Raw genomic sequence first — 27,087 nt, forward strand, 5'->3', positions numbered from 1 at the left:
GAAGGGATTTGAAAACAAGGGTGAGAATTTTAAAATCGAGGCAATCCCGGACTGGGCGCCAGTGTAGGTCAGCGAGCACAGGGGTAATGATTGAACGGAACTTGGTGCAAGTTAGAATACAGGCAGCAGAATTTTGGATGAGCTCAAGTTTATGGAGGGAGGAAGAGGGAGGCTGGCCAGCAGAGCATTGGAATATTCAAGTCTAGGTAAAAAAAAAGCATGGACGAAGATTTCAGCAGCAAATGATAATTAATAATAATGTATTAAGAGATTACAAATCCCCAATCATGATATTGTGTTGGTCTGCAATAGCAGAATTGGACTTCAGCACAGTATTATAACCATCTGAGCACATAAGACAGTCAGATACACTTTTCCTGTAAACTTTTTGTGCACATCAAGGAGATGGACGTTAGTGCTTGCTCTATTTCAGGCATCCTAGATTAAGTACAGCAAAGTTAGGTGCAGAGTAAAGTTTCCTATATTCTGCCGCAAAACCCAACATTGGAGAAGCAACCCTACTGCACCAGTGACAATTTTCCATTCCCCATGCCTTTATTGCTTCTTTGAGTGAGATCATCAGTGCAGGAAGAATTTACATTTTTATAGTGCCTTATCACATCCTCACAACATTACAATGAATTACTTCCAGTGCCGTCACTGTTGTTATGTAGGCAAACATGGCAAAATAATTTGCACACAGCAAGGTCTCACAAGCACCAAATGAATGAACAACCATATGGTCTATTTTCGGTAGTCTTGGTCAAGGCAGCAATGTTGGCCAGGATACCAGGCGATGTTCCTGCTGATTTTCAAATAGTGCCTTAGATTTTTTTTACATCTGTTTGTGTAGGTAGACAGGACCTCGGTTTAGCATCTCTTCTGAAAGACAGCACCACTAACATTACAGCACTCCTTCAGTACTGCACTAAAGGGTCAGCTTAGATTATGCATTCAAATTTTTAAGGAGGCTTGAACCCACAATCTTTTGGTGGAGAAGCGACAGTGCTACCAACTGAGCCAAGCTGACACTTAAGTGCAAATAAGTATATTTAGTGCAAATAAATGCTAAATGTTGGTCAATTTAGTGCTGGAGCTTGATAGCCAATACTGTAAATTGAGTATTTGTAAGCTCATGTTATGCCTTTCTCCTGCCAGAGAGAGGAGAGTTTCATCCCATTAGTCGGCTTCATTCAAACTCAGTGAGAGAGCTGTATAACCACCATTTTTTAATGAAGGACAGGGACCAATTTCTTCAACACAAGATGCTCTACAAATAACTAACAATGGGATATTGTGTTTTTTTCCCCATAGAGATTGAGGCCAAGGAGGCATGTGATTGGCTGCGGGCAGCAGGATTCCCACAATACGCCCAGCTGTATGAAGGTGAGGCAATGTATATGATAGTTGTTATTGAAGTTGATCTACATTGTCAGATGAAAGCTGGCTTGAAAGAAATTGCTTTTGACTCATGTGGTAACTTTTACATTTATACCTTAAAGACTTTTGGAAATTTCTCATTTTGTACCAAACACAGTTTTTCTATTGTAATTCACACAACACCACAAATGTTGCTTCACATTGATAGCAATTGCTTTATTGCCTGGGAGAAAGTCCTGAAGTTTGCCTTTGAGTACTTTTTTAATAGATTTCCATCAAAAGATTGCACTTTAAATTGTGGTGTTCCAGATGTTTAAAGCTTTACCAAATGATAGAAGTGAAAGTGTTAAAGATAATTTTTTAAATTATGGTTTAAATTGAGCATTATACCTCTAAAGTATATTGTTGACCAATTATGGGAAGGAAGGGGTTGAAATAAGTAGGTCAGGCTCACTTGTGATGTCCCCCACAGTTGAATAGCCTCCCAACTCTCACTATGTAGGGTCACACATAAAGAATGGTATTCAGTGCCAGAGAAGCCATACCCTAGCAAGGAGTTAAAGCTTCAGGAGAGGACAAGGGGGAAAATTGGCAAAAACAGTTCTCATGCACATTTTCCTTAGGAATTAAGAGATTTGTTGACTAAGTATGGGAAAGAAGGGGTTGAAGAAGAATAGTTTGACAGAAAACATATTTGAATATGTTTATAATGTGTGTGTTAGAAGCAACATTTATGTAACTGGCTGGGAAAATGCGAAAACTCAGCAGAATTCAACAGGTGCCAGTCAGTACTTGTGGTAGTGACTGTCACTTGTGGATTGGCCTTAGAACCCATCTTCACGTCTATGAAAAGCGCAGATCTAAATCATTCTGAAAGATAATGCAGTTGTTATGAAAACAATCTGTTTATTTTAGCTTTCCTGAATTAAAATATTCCTCTGGCAGAAATTCCTAATTTCTGTTTTTCTTATGTTCTGGTTCTTATGTCTGCTGTTATTTTTCAGTCTTTTTAACCCCCTGACTGAGTCTAAAAGCATCCTTAATGGAAAGTGATCCCATAATAAGTGTAAAGTTATCCTGTGCAATTCTGAAAACAAAAGGCAAGAAAACACCACAAGGAATAGTTTTTCATTTAATGATCATTCCTTCCCCACATCATGCTGTGTTAATAATATACAGCATTGCATTGATGCTTGATCAATGGTGTACGGTAGTGTAGTAGTTATGGTACTGGACTAGTAACCCACAGGTCTTGAGTTCACATCTTGCCATGATAAGTTGTGAAATTGAATCCAAATAAGTCTGGTAATAGTGGGCTGGCATCACAAAGGAATGACCATAAGTGAGAAGGTCAGAAAGACTGAGGATTTTCAGCCCCTTTGCTTATACATGAATCAGGTTTGCCCCACAGATGACTTTAAGGTTGCTTGCAGGCAGTGTGTTATAATTGTATTCTTTTATCTCTGCTTCCTACCCTTGTGACTTCTTCACATTTAAAATGCAAACTTTATTACGTGTTCACACAAATACTTTCTTACAAGAAAGAAATGTTATGCTCATGTTTTACTAGAAGGTATTCTGTTTATCTTGGAGTTGTTTTTCTGTTTTGTAGAATGCAGACCAAGAAACAACTGGTTTTATTAAAGAAAGATGGCTCTATTAATAGGATTTTTAAAAATACATACATCCATCTATCTTGATTACCCAACAGATTTGCAGTTCCCCATTGACATTTCTGCAGTGAAGAAGGACCATGACTTTCTGGATCGAGATGCAATTGAATCTCTTTGCAGGTAGGCATTGATTCTTAGAACTTTCCAATCCACAGTGTGTGGCAGAACTATTCCAGGCCACTAGCCTCACTTGCAGTCAGTAAATTATTTAGCTGTGGCAGTTCATGAATGAAGGCTTCTAAAATCTCTGTAAAGATTTTTTGATTTTCAGAAATGTTAAATAATATAACTGCACTAACCAAAGGTGCTGAATGGAACAATCAGTATATTCAAACGTCTGCATTCTGGGAAAATTTAGTAGGGTGGGAGGTTTCTAAGTTGTGCTTTGTGAAACGACAGCTGTAAATATGTGTGCTGTGTGACTCCATGGTGCATTAGTGTGTCCTAAAAGTGTGTATCTGACTCAGTATTAGCAACCAGGCCCGGATTCTACATGTTACATGTTCTACTCTATGAATATAAGGTTTAAGATTTGTAATTATGAAAATGTTCCTTTTAAACATTCTTTTCATGTCATCGATAGGGATTTCTGTATTGAAGTAAAGCAACTGTAACAATATAATTTCATATTAGGGTTTAAATGGAGAAGATAGGTTTGGAGAAGCATTTTGAATGGAAGGTGCATGCCCCTCCCCCCAGATCACTATTACCATCACCCATCCAGTTAGGCTCCTACCTGATATGTGAAATCTAACATTCAATCTCTCCCCCTCCCCCACAGACACCCTACTGCTGTCTACTCAGCCAATACAGATATTTAAACTATTGATGTCTCTTGATCTGTAGTCAGGACTAAAAAGATTGTCGATCTCTGGTGATTATATGGAGCCACTAACTGACAGAGCCGATAGCTGATGTTAATAGAACGGCTGTCTGGTGAGAAGACAAGAACAGGGATGTGAAAGACCTACTGGCCTATCAAACCCATCCCTTGAGTTTCAGGGGTAAAATGGTGGATCTCTGGAGTTGTGGGGAGAGATTGAAATAATATTTAATGTACCAGATCAAAGATTCTATGCAAGATGGGGGAATAATTTACATTGACAATCTCCCCACCCCGCACACACGCCCCCCCCTTCTTTATTAACAGTCTGACCTATTTTCAGAATATCAGATAATAGTGATAAAACTTGTCTTGCTGTCAAAATATGTTAGAAAGTAACTGCAAAGCTTTTGAATTAATGGATCTGTCAAAAGGTTGGTCAAACAGATCCCGAAGATAAAGCACTTAGATACTTTGTAACATTTTATAAGAGAAAGTGATGCAGTCGATAAGAGAATCAATCTTTGCGTGTGTTGCTCATCTGGCTGTTGGAGGAATGTGCCTCATCTGCGCCGTGCCTTTTGTTTTGTTTACCTACCAGCTGCCTGCCTCCATTACTGTAGACACTTGGCTTATCTGTTGTAGCTGACAGGAGTTTTGTATGAACGCCGATGCGCAACAAAATGTTTGAATTATCAAAGGCATTCTTATCAGAATGCTGTTTATTTTTTGTTTTCCACCTCAAAGTAACTAGGGCTCCAGAGGAGTGTGATTGCACAAGGCAAGGAGACAGTCATGAAAAAAGAGATCCTTCTTGTTTTTATTATGTAAAAATGGATCTTAGTTCCTGCTAAAAATTCCCAGTAGTAAAGAGCGTTCAATATTCTGCTCCTCACCTGAAATAAGAACAAGTCTAAAAAGTAGATGGGGGTTATATTGGATAGCCGCCCCTCCCCCCGCGGATATCCTATATCCGCGGGGGGAGGGGGGGCAAGAGGCTCTCCAGACATATGCTCCCGAGGCAGTGGGAGGCAGTAGGGGATGAAGTCAATGCCAGGCACAAAAGCTCCACAAACATGGATTCAGTAAAGGAAGAAGTTCAGTGCTTTGACACAAGTGGTCAAGGTGAGTGAGGTCAATTGTCAAGTGGCATCTCCTATCAATTGCACCACTAGCCTCATCCACTGCTCCAGCCACTACTCCCCCACCATCACCCACATACCAACAAACTCTTTCAATCAGTACTCAACTCTTCCAATCAGATGCTTCCTGTCACCCTCACATATTACCACTGTTGCAAGCTGCACACCCACAATTCACAGGTCACAGACACTGGCAGCTATTCAACCATGACAGCCACATCACCCAAACATCTTGCAGGACATTCACCGATACATGTCCCGCTTTCTTGCAGGAGAAGGTGGCGCATAACAGGAGGCAGCAAGTGGCAGTGGCTCCATGGAACATGAACCTGTTGTCCTCTCTCAGGATGACAGCATTCCTGTCCCACCCCTGCCACTCCGCCAGTGCCCTTGCTGTTGCCTGTCAGCTAGCCAGCCCACTCCCTGTAGAATATTGAAACTTTATTATAGGAACATAGGAAGATAGGAACAGGAGTCGGCCATTTAGCCCCTCGAGCCTGTTCCGTCATTCAGTGAGATCATGGTTGATCTGTGACCTAACTCCATATATCTGCCTTAGCCCCATATCCCTTAATACCTTTGGTTAACAAAAATCTATCAATCTCAGATTTAAAATTAACAATTGACCTCGCATTAACTGCCGTTTGCGGAACAGCATTCCAAACATTTACCACCCTTTGCGTGTAGAAGTGTTTCCTAACTTCACTCCTGCAAGTCCTGGCTCTAATTTTTAGGCTATGTCCCTTAGTCCTAGTATTCGAGTATAGGAGACCTCCAAAAACAGGTTCAAATGTATCAGCAGCCAGAAGCAATAATCCAGCAACTCACCTGTAACTCTTGCATGATCCCTTTAAATAGCGCTAGCGGGAGGTCCTTCATGCTGTTTAAGTCCTGTTCAACTGTGCAAGGTTAGAACAGTGCGTTTGCTAGAGTGTTGAATTCCAAAATCGCATCTGTCCGTTTAAATCTGTGTTGCACACTGATCTACCGCATATTCTCCCTACTTTACATGGTGCCAGCATTCATTATCTACACATGCCTTTACCAATATGGCATCCAGCACTTGTCATGCTGGAAGTGTGCACGCACATTCCGGACGCCATTTTGGGTCCTTAGGTATCCGCGTAGCACCTACATAATAGGCGCTACGTGGCCCAATTTAGAGCCCAATGAACCTTAATGCGGCCACAAATCATTTGTAAAAACTGAAGGGGTGCAGTCAGAGCCACTTGAAAGTGAGATAATCCACAACAGGCCTATACATCTGGAAGCAGTTAATATATACTTCTTTCACTCTGACACCATGAGGTGACATACAGCTGCGGCACAATCAATGGAAAGAAAGGCGTGCACAAGGACAGTACAAAGAGCTAGACTGATACGACTATTGGATCTGCTGACATGCACAATGGAGGTGGTTATTGAGAAACCTGGGCAAAGGGCCAAGACCCATAGAGCAGGATACCACCAAGGCTGAAAAGAGTAAGAGATAAGACAAGGTAAATCAGGAAGTAGCGATTAGGTGGCACTGAACTTGGTTTTTAAAAATCTGAAAATTGTGGAAAGAAAACTGAGAGTAAGGAGTTCCACAGTCTTGAGTTAACAGGAAAGAATTGACTTCAACACATGTAGGGAGGAGAAAGAACGTGTATTTGTATTTCATAATTTATAAAGACTATAATTTTGCAAAAGAAATGTTTTGTGGATAAATTGTTTTGGAGATATCATCATTGCAATCTGAAATAAGCTAACTGGATTCTATTGTATTTTAACAATATGTTGATTCTGGATGAAATTGAGTTTTCACTTCTTTCAAAACAAAGTATGCACACATTCCACGAAGTTACCAGGGGAATGTGTGAAGGCTGTGCTGTAATCCAAGTTGTGCATTTGTCCTTTTGTTCTGCATTTTCCCTACAGCAGAGTGATTATCCGTTGAGTATAATGGATACTAATTGGAGCCTTTCACACACACATTTTTATGTAGATGAGTTACACAAGGAACTGTATAGTGCATATTCATGGTGGGGGGAATGGCTGTGGGGGGTTGGGGTGGGGAAGGTTGTGTCACTGGTTCAGCTTGTCAATATTAATCTGCTTTTCTCTTTTTAGACGATTGAACGCCCTTAATAAATGTGCTGTGATGAAACTAGAAATCAGCCCACAGAGAAAAAGAGTAAGTTCAACCTTTTGTGGAGCTCTTTCTGAAGAACGTGCTAGATTTTCCAAGTATGTTTAGATTTTTATGATGTGGAGATGCTGGTGATGGACTGGGGTTGACAATTGTAAACAATTTTACAATACCAAGTTATAGTCCAACAATTTTTATTTGAAATCTACAAGCTTTCGGAGGCTTCCTCCTTCGTCAGGAAAATGTTCAGGAGCTCCTAGATTTTTATTGTGAACCTTTAAGACATTAGCTACAGCAGTCACTGTGTAAAGCTGACAGAGTTCCTGTTTATTGAAAAATGATTAAAGTGCCAGAAGAAGGTGCAATGATGCAGCCTATTAATGTTTCAGTGCCCTGAAAGAGGTTCACTAATTTTCAATCATGACTGTATTGTTGGAGTGTTGCATTGAGTGGAATCCAGACACTTCCCCACAGGGCAGAAAATCAAAGGGCAGGTCCCTGTGGGCGAATGTCAAACATCTCTCTACAGCATTGGTAGGGGACTGGATTGGTGGTAGTCACCAGCCTAGCCCTCACACTTAGGGCATGGATTGGGGCAACTAAAGAAAAGGAACAATATAATTAATAAAAGAACAATAAAATTAGAGAAGTTGATGAAGTACAAAGTAGAGATCAAATAAGGTATTGCCGATTCCAAAGTAAAGTTTCAGTGGACTTAATCACTACTGTTAGACAGTAAAATTGCTATAAAAAGAATCCCAATCTAAATATTGTATGTCATTTTTTTTGGAAAAGTGCTTTGGGAAACATTACATTTTGCTTTGTAGTTATTATCAGTCGGGCTATAGACCGCAGTTGTATCTCCAACTTACATGTCAAGTTTCATGGACCAAATAGGCACTTCCCAAAAACATGTACTAAGTTTGCATTGTTGGGAATACTCCCCTCTGATCAGTCCTTCAGAGGCAGTCAGTGCCTCTGTAAATTGTCCTGTAATACTTTGCCTCAGAATCAGTGACAAATGTCTACCATTCTGTACATTTAACTTGAGTTGCCCCTACCATCAGTCTATAAATCTGACTACATGCTAATGAAGCTGGTGTGCAGTGGGCTAAAGGGACCAACAAAGTCCCCGGCTGACCTTCTGGAAAGGGGTAAGGGGAAGAGATTACTTGTTCATTCCTTTTGGTGCCGCCCTGCCTCAAATAGGAATGCATGTCAGCATGCTCGGACCATGCTTGAAAGTTCTTACTCTTCTGTCTTTCTCTTGTCAGATTATGGTATTTAGTCATCAGCAAGCTACTGTGATTTGAGATTGGTGTAGATAAAAGATCACATAGGTATTTGCTTCTGTAAATATAGTTTTGTAAAACAAGTGTACTACATAGTGTAATCTCAACTACCATCTAGCTTCAGTACATACAGATACTGAGATCAAAGCTCTGTCTCAGCTTAAGGTTCTCATTACTTGTTACGCAATGTAAACATCAATAAAGGATGGTTTCAGAAAAAAGAATGTGTAGCCCGTTGCAGTCCTGTTTGCTGGACGTGACATTATTCAAATACCTTATAGCATGCGACTTTTATAAAAATCTTCAGTATGCAATGAAAACTTTACTGGAGAAATAATCACACCCTGCTGTGCTTCTCAGAGTCCTGCAATTAAAAGTTTGAGATATTCCTGGATTTAATATCAAACCATAACTTGTTTTTTTAGAAGAATAAATAGATCAGGAAATAGTCATGATTGTTAAAAATAGTCTATAATCATAGGAAGACTGACATTTTTTAAAAAGGCAATTAAATCGACGTTACAAAACATAACGATTTATGTATCTGCAGATTAGTAAAAAGTGTTAATGGTTCTTGGGGGAAATGCAGCCATTTTTATTTGGAAACTGTAAGTTAGAAATTATTCTTCATGATAGTAGCAGATGAATGCTTAACATACCTGTATGATATTTTCTGTCCACTATTTTAACAGAAGAATTAACTCATTTATTTTAAGAGGAATGTCATACAAATGCGTTAAGTATTTATCCGATTGATATCAATGTCAATTTTTAGCCCTAAACAATATTTGGAAAAAAAGAGAGAACTTTTTTTTCTCTTTTCTCATCAATGTTCTTCTCTCATCTCCATTCCTGAAGGCATTGATATTTTGCTGGGTTCAGTTCCAAAGGCACAGATTGCCTTCCAGTCCCTTGCTGAAGTGGCCATTATTCATGTATGAGCCTTGACAGTGAGTGACACGAGCATAAAGTTTTAGCAGACTGGGGCTCCCCATTTTAGTCTGTAACATAAGCGTCAGCCTCAGTCTCTCGTCAATAAACTAGTGATCGTTAGAAGTTAGAAAGACAGTTGAAAATATTAAGCTGTTTTAACACCTCAAGCAAAGTACATTTTTTTCAATTAGAACGCACTTAATACTAGTAAGTCCCTGTACAATTTATAGTAGCCTGGCTTCATAATCATTGGTGCTTGATGTCTGAGAATGGTAATTAGGCACAGTGTTAAATTACAGAGCACTGGGTCAGATCTGAAACTCCCCAGGTTAGCTTTGCAGTGTCATCTGTAACAGGCGACAGGGGAGGACCCTGGGGCATTAACTGTGGAGATTTAATAGCCATGTGTCGCCATCTCATTAGTCACAGTTGGGAGATACAGAAGTCCTGAGACAAGCAATGTGATAGACAAAATTGGATAAGGCTTTGAGGTATATACGTAAGTACCATTAAGGGAATTATATAAAAAAAAAGTTTTTTTTAACAAGGTAGTTGTTAGAAGAGGCTTGGGTATTTTGTGAAACTGCATCCATTGTATTGTTCTCTTACTAGAATTCATTAGTGAGGGGGAATGAGAATGTTTTCACTCTGTATCCGGAGAAGTGTGACTCATGTCAGATGCAATGTTAAAATGTTGGCTGTTTATGGCATTTGCTGAGACAAACAACATCAACCCTGAGAAGCACAACTCCATGTACTGGGCACAGATATAAAAACAAAATTGGTGGAAACTTGAAATGAAAAACAAAGAATTCTGCAAGTGCACAGCCGGTCAGTCAGGATCTGAAACATAAGTTAGCAATTTTATGTAGGCCCTTTTCATCAATGCCAGTTAATAGATGATGTCTTCATCTCCACAGGTCACTAGAGCCAAGAATTTTCTCTGAGCTGGTCCCACTCTGCTGCTGTAACTTCGCTGTGAATTAAACAGGGTTTCCGCCGCACTTCCACTGAAGTTACGTTGGCAAACTGGGAACAGTTCTAAGGAAATTCCCAACTTAGGTGTCCTAAAATAATGCCTAAAATAAGGTGCAGTTATAATAGATGTAAGAGATTCATTCTATTTTGATTCTTCAGCAAGAGGAAGTATTCATCACTCTTCACTAAATTGGGTTTAATTTGTTAGTCTAATAATAAGGCTGCATATTAAAGTCATGGTTTGAAGTTTATCTCACTACTTGTGTACATAAGACATCTGCTGCAAACTCTACCTAACAGCTCACATTTTCTTTCAGAGTGAAGATTCGGATGAAGATGAGCCTTGTGCTATCAGTGGCAGATGGACCTTCCAGCGGGACAGCAAAAGATGGTCACGGTTGGAGGAATTTGACGTTTTTTCACCAGCAGAGGTTGCAAATGACATCTCTGCTGATGAAGCTTTGCAGAAGAATGCAGTGAGTCATGAGAATGTGCTGACTGATCTAAGTGAACGGCAAGAAGTGGCGTCAATTCACAGTGCTAGCAGCACAGGGAGCAATGGGGCCAACTTGCAAAAGGACATAAAGACCAAAAGGACAAATTCTGAGATCAGCGTGATTTCCTCGGGGAACTCTATTACGAACGATGACTCATTCAGTACCCTTCCTTCACCAAAGGATCTCTCCAGTTTTACTTTCAATGTAAAAGCTGAAAGGAATACAAAATCCAAGGCCAAGAGCTTCTTGAAGAGGATGGAGAGTCTGCGCATCAAGAGTTCCCACAGTAAAAAGAAACTTCCTTCGAAAAATAACCTGGTCATCAGTGGACCTGTGCTCCAGGAAGGCATTGATGAGGAAAAACTGAAACGCCTGAACTGCATTGAGATATCTGCACTTAATGGCAACCATATCAATGCTTCCACGGTACGAAACCAAAGTGTTTCTTATTCTACGCAAACAAGTAGCAGCAGCAGTCAGTCAGAGACCAGTAGCGCAGTCAGCACACCCAGCCCTGTCACCAGAACTCGCAGCCACAGCACTTGCAATAAGCGAAGTGGAATGTATTTAGAAGGCTTTGACCCTTTCAGTCAGTCAATGCTGAATGACACCAGAGAGCAGAATTTAAAGAATGAGAAGCGCATGGAAGAGGACGTCATCTTCTATATACCAGAGGACCACAAGCCGGGCACCTTTCCTAAAGCACTTTCGAATGGCAACTTTTCCCCCCCAGACAGCACTTCTGTAAACTGGCAAAATGGAAGTTTACATGGACACAGACATCGTAGCCTGACCAGGGAGAGCAGTGCTGATAGCTCAAAGGAATCTAGTTTTGGACGGAGACGAAACTCGTGCAGCTCTTCAGGCAGCCGCCTTAGTATCTATGACAACGTGCCAGGGTCCCATCTTTACTCCAGCACTGGTGATTTGGCAGATCTAGGGAATGAGGAGGACATTTTCCCAGAACTGGATGATATTCTGCACCATGTCAACGGACTGCAAAGGATTGTAAACCAGTGGTCAGAAAAGCTCTCTGATGAGGGGGACTCAGATTCAGCCATGGATTCTATTTCTCCCTGCCCATCTTCCCCCAAACAAATACACCTGGATATCGAAAATGGCAGGGCCTCACCTAGTGATGTTGACAGCACTGGGAACTCCATCAATGAAACAGAGGATCAATCAGTAATCCAAGAAAGGAGGGACTCGGGTGTTGGTGCATCACTGACAAGATCTAACAGGTCAGTAAAATCATTTGCACTTACAGTTTCACAGGTGGTAAATTACGCTGTACAATATAAACTCACTTAGCTTTGGAGCATGCATAGACAAATGACCACTTCTTTTGTGCGATTTCATAGGTTATGTCCAGGTACCTCAACACTGAGAAACAAGCCTTACACCTTTTCACAATTGCTTAATCCTTTAATTCACAGAGAACTGAACAGTCTCAACATTCACAGTTGAAAATGTTTGCATCATTAATATAAAAGCTGAAAAATTATTTTCTTTTTAAATTAATACTTTTAGTGGTAGTCTTCTACATATTTTAACTGCCAATCAGTAAAATCCAGTTTCCATAACTAGAGGGAACTTCTGGCTCCCAACACTTCCCACCTCTAATGCTAAAGAATATTAATGATGTGGAGATGCCGGTGATGGACTGGGGTTGACAAATGTCAAGAATCTTACAACACCAGGTTATAGCCCAACAATTTTATTTGAAAATCACAAGCTTTCGGAGGCTTTCTCCTTCGTCACCTGACGAAGGAGAAAGCCTCCGAAAGCTTGTGATTTTCAAAGAATATTAAATCAAAGATAATTCCACCTATTCACTCTTAAGTTTCATATTCCTCCAAGTCCTATCATCATCTCGTGTACTTCTACCAGTCAGTCCCTACGGCTTGTAATGAACTTTTGTTCTGTATCACTCTTATTCCATTTCCCACTTGGGAGTGCTTATAGAAATTTTAAGATCCTATGGAGTGCAGATAAACTGAACCCTAATAAATTGCTTGACGTAAACACAGACTCTATAACCGAGACAGAGATTAAAGCTCAGATGAGGGAGTTTAGTTTTAACTTCACAAAGAGGGTGGTGAATGTTTGGAACAGAAGATGTCATCACATTCAAAAGAAAGCTGGATAGTTTTTTTTGGAAAACAGCATTTGAGGTTTATAAGGCATTGTGTATAGTTGGTATTTTGTAACTTTGGGACTGATCAGATAGACCACAATGGTGTTTTCTGGTGCTGTCCATTCCTTTTTCTCCTCATGAACATTGTGAGGCTCTGTGTACTGACCCATAGAATATTTCAGCATAAACTAAAAAAAGAGTTTTAATTTTGGGTCCAGAAATGCACTATGGCTAAAATGATTAAGCAGTAATAGATAATTTTAATATATTAAAAATATGGCCAAATTACAATTTATGGGTTTAGTCTCAGAGCACCATCACTTAAGAAATTTTCTGTCTTGCTTTTCGCAATCCTATGAACATTCAGTGAATTTTTGAACAGATTTTGTGGTTGTTTTAATACAAAAATAATATTTTAAACCCGCAAAGGATTGTTGGCTTTGAAAAGTTTAATGCATTGTATCAATAATCCTCTTACTCCTCTTTGAGTAATTGTATAAATGGAACCTACCTACAAGACTACAAACCAAAAGTAATCAGACTATTTATTTAATTATTATTGTTGTTTAATTAAACAGGCGACAGAGATTACGATGGCACAGTTTCCAGATCTCTCATAGGCCAAGTTTAAATTCAGCCTCTCTGCAGATCAACAGTCAGTCTGTAGCACAGATGAACCTGCTGCAGAAGTTCTCTCTGCTGAAGCTTACTGCCCTGATGGAGAAATATTCACCTTCTAACAAGCATGGATTTAACTGGTACGTGCCAGAGTATAGCAAAATGAAACGAAATGCGTAATGTGTATGGACCTCTAGTTGATAATCTGTTGCCATTTGATAAATGTCTAAATTGTGAACTGCACAGTAACTTTGGAATGTATGCATCATCAATAGGTGGCATCTTGCCTTAAATCTGCAAGAAACATAGGGACGGGTGGAAGGGTTTTGTGCCAGTAGCAAATACCTTCCACAAATATTTCCTAGTCCCATCAGTAAAAAATAAGGCAAAGAATATAAATATTTTTATTGACAGCAATCACTCGTTTAATACGTAATAGTCCAGTATTAAAATATCAAATTCCTTTCCACAGTAAACCAGTTGTACTTACAGCATTCTGAGGTCAAGCTTAACTTCATGGAATCCTTTCATTCAGTGATCATGGTCAGAGAAGGTTGCAGGATTATGTCGTCATGTTCTTGCTGTCCTCGATATCTGCCTAAATGTGTCTGACACACAATTGGTCTGATCAGTTATCATACACACTGTGTGAAGACCGAGGGGTTGAGTTTCTGCGGAGGTTCTCCTACTCGGCCGACATAACTTTACCCAGAGAGTGGTGGGGGTCGGGAACTCACTGCCTGAAAGGGTGGAAGAGGCAGAAACCCTCAACTCATTTAAAAAGTACTTGGATATATACTTGAAGTGCCATAACCTACAGGGTTACAGACCAAGTGCTGGAAAGTGGGATTAAGCTGGATAGCTCTTCTTCAGCCAGCACGGACACAATGGGCCGAATGGCCTCCTTTTGCACCGTAACTTTCTATGATTCTATGATTCATCAGAAGAGTCACAGAAACCCAGGGGAAATGGTGTAAACAACATTTATGTTACTTTTCCGAGCTTTCAACGACTCTTCCACCGAAGTTACAGCAGACAAGCGGGAGTACTATCTTTGCATTATCGTTTGAATTAGATTGTTTAAATGGATACCCAGATTGATACTTGCCTTTGGAGTCTGAAGGGTTGTTGTTGTTTTCATATCTTCCCTTGGAGTACAGTGTGAAGTAGTGGAACGATTTGCAGACTGAGCAGCCATCTGACAGGCCGCAATGTCAATGCTCCTTCCACTCCTTCCAGAGGCACAACCTCGTATAAAAGGTTTTTTTTGTGGGGGGGATATCAGAGGCAAAACTAGGATTTGGAATGGGGAGGAAGAGGGGGACATAGCCGTACTATAAAAATATTGGGAACAAGCTGCCCTTATCTTCACCTCCCCTCCCCCCTTCTCCCCCATGTTGCGCACTGCCCCTTCAAGAATAGATACTTTCAGCATTTTTATTGCAGTGAATTGCTTGGCCAGTTCTCCATGAACCATACTAAAAATGGTAACTTTATTTCTAATTCCTTTACGAACGATGATGTATTTTTTCACAACATTTAACAATACTCTCATTGTCTAGCCTATTCTAAGAAATATTTATGACTTCAAGTATGGTTCCATCCTTCCTTCCTCTCTAACAGTAGTACTTTGTATATCTAACTGAAAGATGCCCAGTGTGCTTTTTTAGACTACACATGTGATTCAATGCTTCAAATTAAACACAGCAATACGTCCACAGTTCTTGGGGAATTTTTGTATACAAGCAGTTTAAAGCAGTACGTGATGTGCACAAGCTGTGGATGTTTGCTTCTTTTCAGCAGTGTTACATGTCGAACTGTGTTATCCACTGGCAGTGTCTGAACTTTCACATCAGTCTGACACTGTTACAAATGACAGTGGACATTCTGGCTGCCTCGAGGTTTAATGGAACCAAGCTCTGGTTACACAAAACCCACATTGTCATCTTAGCTGTTCAATCCAGGGCTACAAAAAGTGGCATCATTGAGGTTAGTGGAACATTAGGTTTCATTTTGCCTTGGATACAAATCAACCAGAGATCACATTTGTTTCTTGCCCAGAGCTCAATGTGGTGTTGACAGTAGATCATGTCAGTAGTGTGGCCAACAGGCCCTTGTGGTTGTTTGATGTTTCAGATTTTTTTTTTAAAAATTCAGTATCAGATTGGATTACAGACAATTAGAGAATCAAAGCCGGATATTGGTACTTCATAGAGGATGCCAAAGAGAATATGATCCTGGCAATGGTATAATGAAAGGAAGGCATGCCAGGCCATTTCAAATAGTAAATGAAACATTACAGTTAACCCCTGGACTGCTGATAAGTTCAGGGAAATTCTTGACTCCCTGGACCAACTCATGTTTATTTTCAACTCATGCACTATGATGGTGAACTAAACATTGATATTACAGTAATAAAGCTACTCGTACATCAGGGTAGCTTTATTACTCTACTATATTAGCCCTAAATCACACAATCATTTAACACCCAAAACACAATGGGGTAGATTCTAACTTTGGGAAGGGAGGTAAACAGGTGGTTGCGATTTGGACGCCTGATATACACTCTGTCCAGTTTTCCTATCCGTTGACTTCAATGCTACTGCCCGTTATCCACCCAATATTAGCTAAAATCTACCTCAATTTATCATCAAAATAAGAAAATTTAAGCAGTTTATCTATGCATAACCATGTCTCATTCTGTTGTCATTCTTTCTCATCCTGTCATCAAATTAATCCTAGATTTGAAAGTAGTGTGCAAATGAGGTCTTGCTGTTGACTATTAAACTTGTTACCTGTTCCCCCTTCCCCAAGCCCTGACCACATCCAAGCAAAAATAGCTTATCAATAATGACTACACCGACTGACAGTATTTATAATAATTACATACCAAGGAACATTTTCTGCCTTCACGTTCCCAGCGGACAGCCTTGCCTGCCAGAGAATATATCGAAAATTCAGGTGCAACCATACACAGGGGAGTAAAATTAAACTTCGACGTGAGTGCAAAGCAGACGCCCAATCCGCTACGGCCCATTTTGCATTCCCGCCGAAGTTTAATTTTACCCACGTAGTTTTCTGACCATATGCATTCCCACCGTTCAAGGTTCCCTGTCAGGAGTATGAAGTTCAAAAATGATCCTGAACATGTTCAATGTTGGTGCTGTCCTATTTCATGCATTAAAAATTACACGTAATGGAAAAATGGTAAAACCGTGAACTATCTTTAACGCTTAAAAATCTTCGTTAGGTTCTGTGCTAGAATCAGTACTATTCTCAGTATGTTATCACAAAATGTTATAACTAATAAAATTAGGATCATAGGAACTGGAGTAGGCTACTCAGCCCCTCGATCGTGCTCTGCCATTCAATTAGATCCTGGCTGATCTGCATCTTAACTCCATCTACCCGACTTGGTTCCGTAACCCTCAATACCCTTGCCTATCAAAAATCTATCAATCTTTGTTTTGAAATGTTCAGTTGACCTGGCCTCAACAGCTTTCTGGGGGAGAGCGTTCCAAATTCCAGAAGTAATCCCAAAGATAGCCACTATGGGGTCAATTTTAACCTATTGGCCTGACAGAAAATGGATGGGAAAAACAAGTAGAATCCCCTCAGCTCGCAGATGCCGACCTTTTCATACCATTTCGAATTTTAACCTGCAGGATTCTAAAGTAGGTGGGGCCTCCTGAATTTATGCAAATTAGGGTCCTATTACAGGACCCTGATTATATTTTAACCGGTGCCTCAGTGGAGAAGCCACTGTCAGGCTGAAGCAGGTCTCCAGAAGATCTACAGATGAAAGAGGCCCTCACAAAGAAAGACAGGGCTTTCCCTGCTCTGGACTGCACCTTCTCTTCCCTCCTGCGAGATCCACCCGAAACCCGCTCTCCGTGACATACCTGCTTGCCAGCAAGCCATCCCATCCCATAGTGCCAGACGGCCGCCTCCGACTGCCTGAACTTCTTTTCCTGCCTGCCTGCCAGCCAGCTGTTGCTTTCCATCCCATTTCAGGAGGGCAGCCGACCGGCAGCATGTAGATGATGCCCAGGTGTTAAAATACCCTGGGCCTCAAACTTAGGCCCGTGAGTGCCTTTCGCACTCACCCTGCCCGCCCACCTGAAATCCGCTCAGGGTTAATATCAACCCCTTAGTTACCAACCATTATTATTCACTGGTTCAGCTGGAGGTTTCCCAAGGACAAAGATTGGCTTGATGGCCCATGCTGAACAATGGTGAGACCCACCATCCCAATTGCAATGTTTCCAACTCGCATGGAAACACGTGATGCATTATGTTTGGTGAACCTACCATTACAGTGGGTCGTACACTCCTGTTGTTAGTAAAATGATTCAATTATTCATGCTTCCTGATTGTAATAATGCAGAATGTATTACTGTCAGAGGCTGGAACAATGTAATTATAATGGTCATACAGTTTTTCCTCTTTTTGAAAAAGCTCTCCCCACTCCTTCAGTCTTGCATTCCATGAACTCAGAGAGTGGTCCGGTGAATTGCTGTCAGACATCTGCTGACATGGATCCCATTTTCTCCCTCCTGTCTTGCTGCTGTACACATCCCCAGGTGACCATGTCAGCCTAGCCATATTGTCAGCAGGCTATTGCTTGAATAAATCAAACTCTATTCCAAATAAATCAAGCTCTGTTCCAAGTGTGTGTGAGGTACATTGGTATTCACACTGATCCATGTTTGCTGTTTTCTAGGGCCCTGCCTAAGTTTATGAAGAGGATCAAGGTTCCAGACTACAAGGACAGGAACGTTTTTGGGGTTCCTCTGCTGGTGAATGTGCAGCGCTCAGGGCACCCTCTCCCTCAGAGCATTCAGCAAGCCATGCGTTACCTCCGCAACCAGTGCCTGGACCAGGTCAGTGTCTTACACCATAGATCATGAAAAGGGAGAATAATGACATTTAATCACGTTTCATGTAAGCTCACTAATCTTTCGAAACATCATTCTTGATGTTGATAAAAGTGGATTTCCTTATGTAAACATATATTTGTTACAACTATATGTAGTATAAGATTAATGCAACTTAGTTATCATTTCATTTAATCGGAAGGAATTTTTCATTGCGATCTTCAAAATATACTTAAGTCTGGCAAAAGGGACTTGCTGATGGATTGCACATCATTTTTGTTTTGATGTTGCTGTTGACCATTTTATTATAAAAAGATTTTTCTCCACATTTTTAATAAACAGGTTGGATTATTCCGGAAGTCTGGAGTAAAGTCCCGAATCCAAGCCTTGCGGCAGATGAACGAAACTTGTACAGATAACGTTAACTATGAAGGCCAGTCCGCATATGACGTAGCAGACATGCTTAAACAGTATTTTAGAGATCTGCCAGAGCCACTGATGACCAGCAAACTCTCGGAAACATTTCTTCAGATCTACCAGTGTAAGTAACAGCTGTACAGAAAATTCTGCAGCTTGGCAGAAATTTTTGATCTATACACGCTGGATTGTCTTTGATTAGCTGCCCAAAGTGAAAGCATCTGGAGATATTAACATTGTAGGGAAACTGGCTCTGATTATCCATGGCTATTCTAGTGGACTGCTTACAAGGCCTTCACCACAAGCGGCAAGGGGCATGGAGCTGGGACTCCAAATATTGTAGTTCGACATCATGGGCATTCTTTGGGACAAGGTGAATGGTCCCCCCACCAGGAGGCGAGGGTCCAACCTGGACTTCTGAAGAATTTTGTTTGTATATAATGGTTTTATGGCATTTCCCCCTTAGAAAGAGGGTCATGGGTGAAGCTGGAAGATGTCTCCAAGTCGGGGGACTGAAATCCCTCCTCCTTCCCGGCCACCCTTCGCCCATGGTCTAGGACTCTGGCTGGAATTATGGGCCTCTTTGGCAGAGGATGACCCAGATGTACCCTCTAGCCTGGCAAAGACATTTAAATCACAGGACTTTGCCAGGGTCCAAAAGTATTCTGGGGCCACTGTCTTCATGAATTGGTGTTTGGAAAATATATTTTTTTGGGGAGCTGGAGAGGCCATATTTCATTTTACCCCCAATCATGTCGTGAGCGAGTGACGAGATGATACATTTGAACACAATTTACTTTATTGTGTTTTGCACTTGTAAACAAACAAATAACATTTATTTTGGTATTTCTAAAATTCGTAAAGATGGCAATGGCTTAATAACGCCACATCATGACTTGGCAAATTCAACCTGACAAGTCTATGAATGTGGGACTGGATTCTCAGGTGTTAAGGATGCTGTGATTTCATAAACAATTATGAGTGTAAAGGTCTTAGAGGTCCCTGTTTAAATGTCCCTACTGACTCCCTTTTGTTCTTCCTGTGTCAATATTTTGAGTGTGTTATATATTTTGAGGTGATCCATATTTTGAAGATGATATGTATTTTAAGGATTATTTATATTTTGAGGATAATGTATATTTTGACAGTGATGTATTTGCCCACAGTATCAGAATTGTGTTAAAGTGTTCTGCCTGAAACAGTTTGCATGTATTTCAGCTCAGCTCATTGCACAAGTTAAACAAAGAAACCCTATATAGGCTCATCAATCATCATATGTTTCATCATCCTTGGCCTCCTAATAAAGACATTAACCATGTGTTTAAGAATAAAAAAGGAAGTTGTTCCATTCTGTTTGGGGTAAATTAATGTGAGTTGAATTTCTGTCAAGCTTATTATGTACACTGTGATAGCAGTGTACTGTGGCTTCCCATTCTGCACAAAATAAAAGTATCACATTAAAACCAGAGGGCAAAAAAACAAAGGTCCAAAGAATGAGATAATTATTGAAAGTGGACTCAAATTGTAGGAATACTTTTTTATTTTCTTCTCTGATGTTCTCTCCCTCCTCTTCTGAAGTCACCAGTTAGCAATCAGGAGCAGGAAAGTGGCTGACTTTTTTTCCCAACCTCCGGTCTTGAATGCCAGTTGTATCGCCCGTACTATACTGTTGGCCTGGCTGAGATCAGCTAATTTGGAATGGACCAGACATGGAATGTTTTTCTACATTAAAGGCACTATTTTTGGGACATTTTTGCTGTATTAAAGATACTATATACATTCAAGCTGTTGTTGCTGAACCACAAGGTTTCCTTGTGTCTATGGCTCAGCTCCAAACCAGGCACTGTATTTACCAACTTAATCTGAAAGTGGCTTGGCTGCAGCTTGAGAAGAATGCATTCATTTCCATTTTCAATTTCATTTCTCTCACCAGCCATCCTTTTGGAGTCTGTGAGTGACACTACTCAGTTAGTAGCTTTGGGCAGCTATGTGCTCGTATTATTACCTACTAGTAAATGCACACATAACATCTGTCACTCTATCTCAAAGACATTCATTGTAAGTGAAGCACTTTGAGATGTTTCCAAGAGACGTGATAAGGTCCTTTATAAATGCAAGTTTTTCTTTCTTTAACCATTAAATAACCTTCAACTTTTTTTCCTTCAAGTCTGAAAAGTAAATGTTGTCTTACAAAAAACGAATTTTGTGCTGCAGATGTCCCAAAGGATCAACGTCTCCAGGCAATCCAGGCTGGCATCATGTTGCTGCCCGATGAGAATCGAGAGGCTCTGCAGACTCTCCTGTATTTCCTCAGTGATGTCGCAGCTGTCGTAGAAGAAAACCAGATGACACCTACGAACCTCGCAGTGTGCCTGGCGCCTTCACTGTTCCACCTCAACACTCTCAAGAGAGAGAACTCCTCTCCCAGGTGCTGATTCCTTTTAGGGCCGGAGGTTGCAGGTTTTTTTTAAGTAAAAATGTTATTTCTGTTAATAGATTAGATCGTTTTCTGGGCACATGGATAGGGAATCAATAACGCTTATCCACACACATACACAGGGAGCCCATTAAAATACATCCACATATATACACAGGTAGATCAGTAATATATAAGCACGTACACGGGGAGACCACACATCAGGGTAGATCCTGACTTTGTGCGATAGTGTAAAACGGGTGACTTCAATAAAAATGGGCTGGCAAGACCAATCGCACAAACATCCACACATTTGCACGAAGAAATCGGCACTACACATACATTTACACAGGGAGGCCAGTAACACACATCCACACATATACAGGGGGAGATCGGCAATCCTTGCAGCAAAATTGTAGGCTTAGGGGGTGAATTTCTGCAGGGGTTCCCCTATTTGCCATTGTAACTTCAGCCGAAGAGCCGTAGAAACCCCAGAAAAACAACATAAATTGGAAAATTCACCGCTTGGTTTTTCAATTCTGTCATCAGGATAAGGATAATTCCATTATGTAAACACCAGGAACCAGCTGTCAGACTCACAAACTAAAATAGCACCAGTTTGAAAGTACCTTCTTTATGGTGTCCTTCCTAATTATTTGTTGTATGGACTTATTGTATAAAGTTGGCATCAATCAGTGGGTAAAACTGATAAGGAGCCATTCAGATATGACAGTTTAAGCACCGCCCCCTCGCTGCACCATTGCCTCAAAGAACTTAATTAAAATAAAACCTTGACCTTGGCGTGCAGTCCACTAACTAATTTAAATTGAAGATAAGTCCCATTTCAGGACGGCTCCTAAAGCAGAGACAAATTGCTGCAGGGTTACTAGAGAGAAAGAATGTTTACCCCCATTCAAGTAAGTGTGTACCATAAATCAAGTGCTCTTATTGTTGATCCTTGTGCAAGTTTACAGGGTTTGCTGCTGTTTAATGATCCTTTTGTCCATCTCAACAAATACCTGGGCTGGCACCTAGGTGTCTGTGCTATTGTTCACTGGTCATTACGTATTAATGAGGTTCTTGTTCCTTTTTAATCTAGAGTGATACAGAGGAAACAAAGCTTGGGCAAACCTGACCAGAAGGATTTGAATGAAAACTTGGCCGCTACCCAAGGCCTGGCCCACATGATTGCTGACTGCAAGAAGCTTTTCAAGGTGTGCAGCGTTTGTGACTATTTTTATTCCAGACCCAGCAGCACTTAGCCAAGTGTTTGCAAACACGACATGTTAGATTTTGCTTGTTGCTGTGCCTGGGGCATGCTCAGTCCTCAAGCACAGGAGTTGCCCGGGGGTTTCCCATAATGGACAGGACTGGGCGAACAGCCACAGTAGGCATTGTGCCAGCGTAACCGTGCATATGTGAGAAGATGGGACATTCCTTGCCCTCCTCCCACCTCATTTTCCTCTTCCTATCATCATGGAGTGCCCAGAGTGGTATCCCAAAAGCTGGCATGAGGTTGCAGGGGTCCTAGGAGCATCCTGATGATTTCCGGAAGCAACACGACTGATAGATATTTTACCTGTGCCCCTCCCCCATGACACTCCCAGCAGTCAGAAGGTCCCGATGCCAGTGGCCAGGCACACTGATGAAGGCCTCCCTGCCCCCTGATCCCTTGCAAGGCCTTACCAATCTCCCCGGTTGTATTGAACTTAAACTTACTTTAGACTGTGATAAATACCACTTCTAAGATAAGAGCATTTATGGGAATTAACAAAAATTGTAGAGATTCCTCAGTAAATAGTTTGTCCAGAATTATTCAATATACATCAGCAAACCAACCCAAATGCACTATTTTGAATTTTGGGTTATTTTATCCTGATTTAAGAAGAAAGAAATTTATATAGCACCTTTTGCGACCTCAGGATCTCCCAAAGCTCTTCACAGCCAATGAATTAGTCACTGTTGTAATGTAGGCAAATCCAGCAGCCAGTTTGTACACAGCATGGTCCCACAAACAGCAATGAGATAAATGACCAGCTAATCTGTTTTTGGTGTTAGTTAAGATAAATGTTGGCCAGGACTCCGGGAGAACTCCCCTTCTCTTCTTTGAATAGTGCCGCAGGATCTTTTACATCCACTTGAGAGGGCACACTGGTTCAGTTTAACGACTCACCTGAAAAACAGCTCCTTGAACAGTGCAGTGCCCTCTCAGTGCTGCACTGAGGTGTCAACTGAGATTGCGTGCACAAGTCTCTGGAGTGGGGCTAGAGTGCTACCACTGAGCCAAGGCTGACACTAAATTTATAGTTTAAATACACCCTTACATACCCTGGAAGGAGTAACATGCCTTTGTAGTCAAATCTGCATGTCATAAGCTGCTTTTATATTGGCAACACTTAATTTGGATTCCAGAAGTTGGCTGCTGGTATCCAATGCTGGCTCACTGCATTTACAGGGCTAAATCCAGTTCCCTTACCTCAACAGTAGATTTGTAGACCCAGTTTTTGATATCTATTATTTTGAGTCTCCCACCAGGATAAGGTAGCCAGATTAATCAGTGTAAACGCTGGGAGTCGACTCAAAGATGCCGATCGTCCAGAACTGAATGAAGACAGCAACAATATAGAAGCAGCTATATTTGTTGACAGTCTAATAAGTGTGGGGATATTTTTATTTAGATTCCAGAGGAAATGATGAGCCATTGCCGTAACTCCTACATGGAGCAGGATTTGCAGCCAGTCAGCTTGGAGGAGCTGGGCCAAACAAGCAAGTGTGAATCCTCTGATTACCGGTCTCATCTGCAGAATTGCATCGATACTCTGTTGAAGGAGGCCAAAGACAAATTTAAAGGCTGGATCAACTGTTCAACATTAGAGTCAGCAGAGCTGGCCTACAAAAAGGTACTTATCATTGTTTAAAGGGGAATGCGGCGATAGATTGTTGCCAGTGTGAACTGAGTGTGCAAATACAGTGCGTGTCAGAGCTTTGTAAGAAAGAAAGGTGGAAGGATAGTGAAAATCATTTCAAAGATGGAAGAGAGTGCTGGAAATGTAAATGCATGCTTGAGGTGACTTAGCCATTTTCATCCAGGAATGGAAGGTGGCCCCTGAATTCTACCGGGAGCGATCCCGACGATTGGGCCAGGATTGCGTCCACATGTGCCTTTCGACACTGACCCCTGCTGGAGTTTGCGGAGCCAATGGGAGGGCACCTCATTTGCATAGAGCAAGCACCACTTGGGGTGAATCTTTGGCACCTGCCTGCCCATGCCAGCAGAAATTTAGTCGGTTGCCATCTGCCCCCCACCCCCAATTGCTGAAATGCTCCAATTAGCCCCAAACAAGGGGGCTGATCAAGGATAATTTTTTTAAAATTATTGTCTTACACTGGTGGGGCCCCAATGCACCCTTAAGGTTTGGTTTATCTTTCTCGGCATACCGGCCGCCGCTACTACACCAGGTCCCCTGTAAGCCTCAGGAACAGGAACTTTAGTTTACGGAGTCCCTGCCATGGCTCGATCCCCTTATAAGAGAGAAATTCCGCCCCTTGCAAGGCAACCAGGAAACTCCCAGAAATGGCGGAGACCTAACATAATTGAGTTCCCTCCCACCCCCCCTCAACTTTCCTAATCAAATGTCAGGCAGGGCCAGTATGTTTAGTGGCCATTTTTATGCAAGTACATTACAAACAACTGCTTATATCTGTGTAGAATAAAAAGATTTAAAATGCAATTTTTTTGACCAGGTTTGTGACGGACCACCCCTAAAATTGTGGAAGACTTGCATTGAGGTTCCTGCTGCCCCAGAAGATGTTCTCTGGCGGATACTGCGGTTCCGTCATCTCTGGGATGATGACCTTCTTAGTTCAAAGGTCATTGAAAGTTTGAATAGTCAAACGGATATCTATCATTATGTGCAAAGTAGTATGGCCCCGCACCCGACCAGGGATTATGTGCTCATAAGGTAAACATTTTAAAATCTTCTAAGTATCATCTGCAGGGTAAAAGAAAGGGGGCTTTAGATTAGTCAGCATTTCCTTTCATTGACTGCACTGTTGAAAAAAGCTTCTCCTATACAAAACAGGAAGTTGCCAGGTTTGATCCCTGGTGTGTGTGTGGTTTTTTAATTCGTTCATGGGATGTGGGCGTCGCTGGCAAGGCTAGCATTTATTGCCCATCCCTAATTGCCCTTGAGAAGGTTGTGATGAGCCGCCTTCTTGAACCACTGCAGTCCGTGTGGTGAAGATTCTCCCACAGTGCTGTTAGGAAGGGAGTTCCAGGATTTTGACCCAGCGACGATGAAGGAACGGCGATATATTTCCAAGTGGGGATGGTGTGTGACTTGGAGGGGAACGTGCAGGTGGTGGTGTTCCCATGTGCCTGCTGCCCTTGTCCTTCTAGGTGGTAGAGGTCGCGGGTTTGGGAGGTATTGTCAAAGAAGCCTTGGCGAGTTGCTGCAGTGCATCCTGTGGATGGTACACACTGCAGCCAGTGTTAGCTGGTCTCAGCTAGGTGGCAGTAAGCGTACTACAATTGGACTTTGTTTTCCTGTTCCCTAGCCCAGAGAAATAATCAGCTAGGGTTCTCATTACTGTCCAATGACATCCTTCAGAAAGTGCTGTTGTGCAGCCATTAGGCGAAGACAAGATCAGGATCAGCTGTGATGTTCTACACAGTTGTATAATCTGTCTAGGCTCACACCTGAAGAATGTGTACTTGTGTGACTTACTGGTGAGCTGTTGTGCTGCAGTATTTCTGTTCTTTCAGAAGAAGAGGAGAGAAAATAGGGAAAAAAGTTTATAGAAATAGGGTTTATAGCAAACTTTATGGAAATAAAGTTTTCTTGAATATTTGGTGTTACCTTGTATTTCTTCTGTTTATAACAGTAATGTAGAATCTGCATTTCAAACGTGTTTCATGTTATTTTTTCAGGACTTGGAGGACAGACTTGCCCAAGGGGAGCTGTGTGTTGGTAACCACCTCGGTGGAGCACAATGGGACTCCTGTGGTTGGAGGAGTCCGAGCCAATGCTCTTACCTCACGATATCTGATAGAACCCTGCGGGTCAGGAAAATCCAAGCTCACGTACTTGTGTAGGATAGATACAAGGTACTGACAGGTGTCTTTATCAGTATTAGTTAGTAATACAAGGGTATATTTCCTGTATGAACACTTTAGACTGCTCAAACTAAATCACTCCATGCACTTTTTCTTAACACAATTATCGAAACAGGTTCCTGCCTGCATTTAAGTGCACAGTGGAATTTAATGGGTCAGCGAGCTAAATGTTCGTACAGGTACCATGCTGATTGGAAAATATTCCCTTGTATGAGTGCAAAATTTAAATGGTTTACATGCTTAAATGTCCCTTTTTTTATCTCTGTGTGCTACTTTTATCAGCATTGAGATTTTTTTGCCATGTGTTTGCCCAGTTGCGTAGCTGCCTTTCAGTTTTCGTCTTCAGTGCCTGTGTTCATACAGTGCAGAGAGCGATTTGGTCCAAGCACATTAAGCATTTGTACAAGAACAGTGCAAATTTTCAAAGTACCCTTGTATGGTTTAAGTAGAAGTGTAATTTATTAGAAGGACCTAGAGGACTATCCATGTTGCTCATGGTGGCACCAAGAGAAGCAGAACAATCCAGGGATGAATTACAGTAATAATAGAGTTAATGTTTCAGGTCGATGACCTTTCATCAGAACTGGAACTGGAAGATTAATAATAGTAATGTGTTGAGTCAGCCGAACAAATTTTGCTTCCATGTAAATCCCATTG

The 27,087-nt window shown here is 41.3% G+C and overlaps 1 protein-coding gene across 3 annotated transcripts in view; it reads left to right on the forward strand.

The window, feature by feature from the left end:
• The window catches only part of dlc1 (DLC1 Rho GTPase activating protein), a 391,505-nt gene that overhangs the window by 360,828 nt on the left and 3,590 nt on the right, over positions 1 to 27,087 (forward strand). For all 3 annotated transcript variants that reach the window (XM_067987045.1, XM_067987034.1, XM_067987052.1), the window contains 12 exons: positions 1,315 to 1,386; positions 3,092 to 3,173; positions 7,131 to 7,194; positions 10,670 to 12,090; positions 13,565 to 13,744; positions 18,328 to 18,487; positions 18,824 to 19,022; positions 21,113 to 21,326; positions 22,414 to 22,528; positions 23,993 to 24,214; positions 25,059 to 25,276; positions 26,245 to 26,421. In XM_067987045.1, the coding sequence (XP_067843146.1) occupies positions 1,315 to 1,386; positions 3,092 to 3,173; positions 7,131 to 7,194; positions 10,670 to 12,090; positions 13,565 to 13,744; positions 18,328 to 18,487; positions 18,824 to 19,022; positions 21,113 to 21,326; positions 22,414 to 22,528; positions 23,993 to 24,214; positions 25,059 to 25,276; positions 26,245 to 26,421 (3,124 nt within the window). The remainder of the gene's footprint in view (positions 1 to 1,314; positions 1,387 to 3,091; positions 3,174 to 7,130; positions 7,195 to 10,669; positions 12,091 to 13,564; positions 13,745 to 18,327; positions 18,488 to 18,823; positions 19,023 to 21,112; positions 21,327 to 22,413; positions 22,529 to 23,992; positions 24,215 to 25,058; positions 25,277 to 26,244; positions 26,422 to 27,087) is intronic.

This window comes from Heptranchias perlo, chromosome 1 (genome assembly GCF_035084215.1).
Source record: "Heptranchias perlo isolate sHepPer1 chromosome 1, sHepPer1.hap1, whole genome shotgun sequence".
Lineage (NCBI taxonomy): Eukaryota > Metazoa > Chordata > Chondrichthyes > Hexanchiformes > Hexanchidae > Heptranchias > Heptranchias perlo.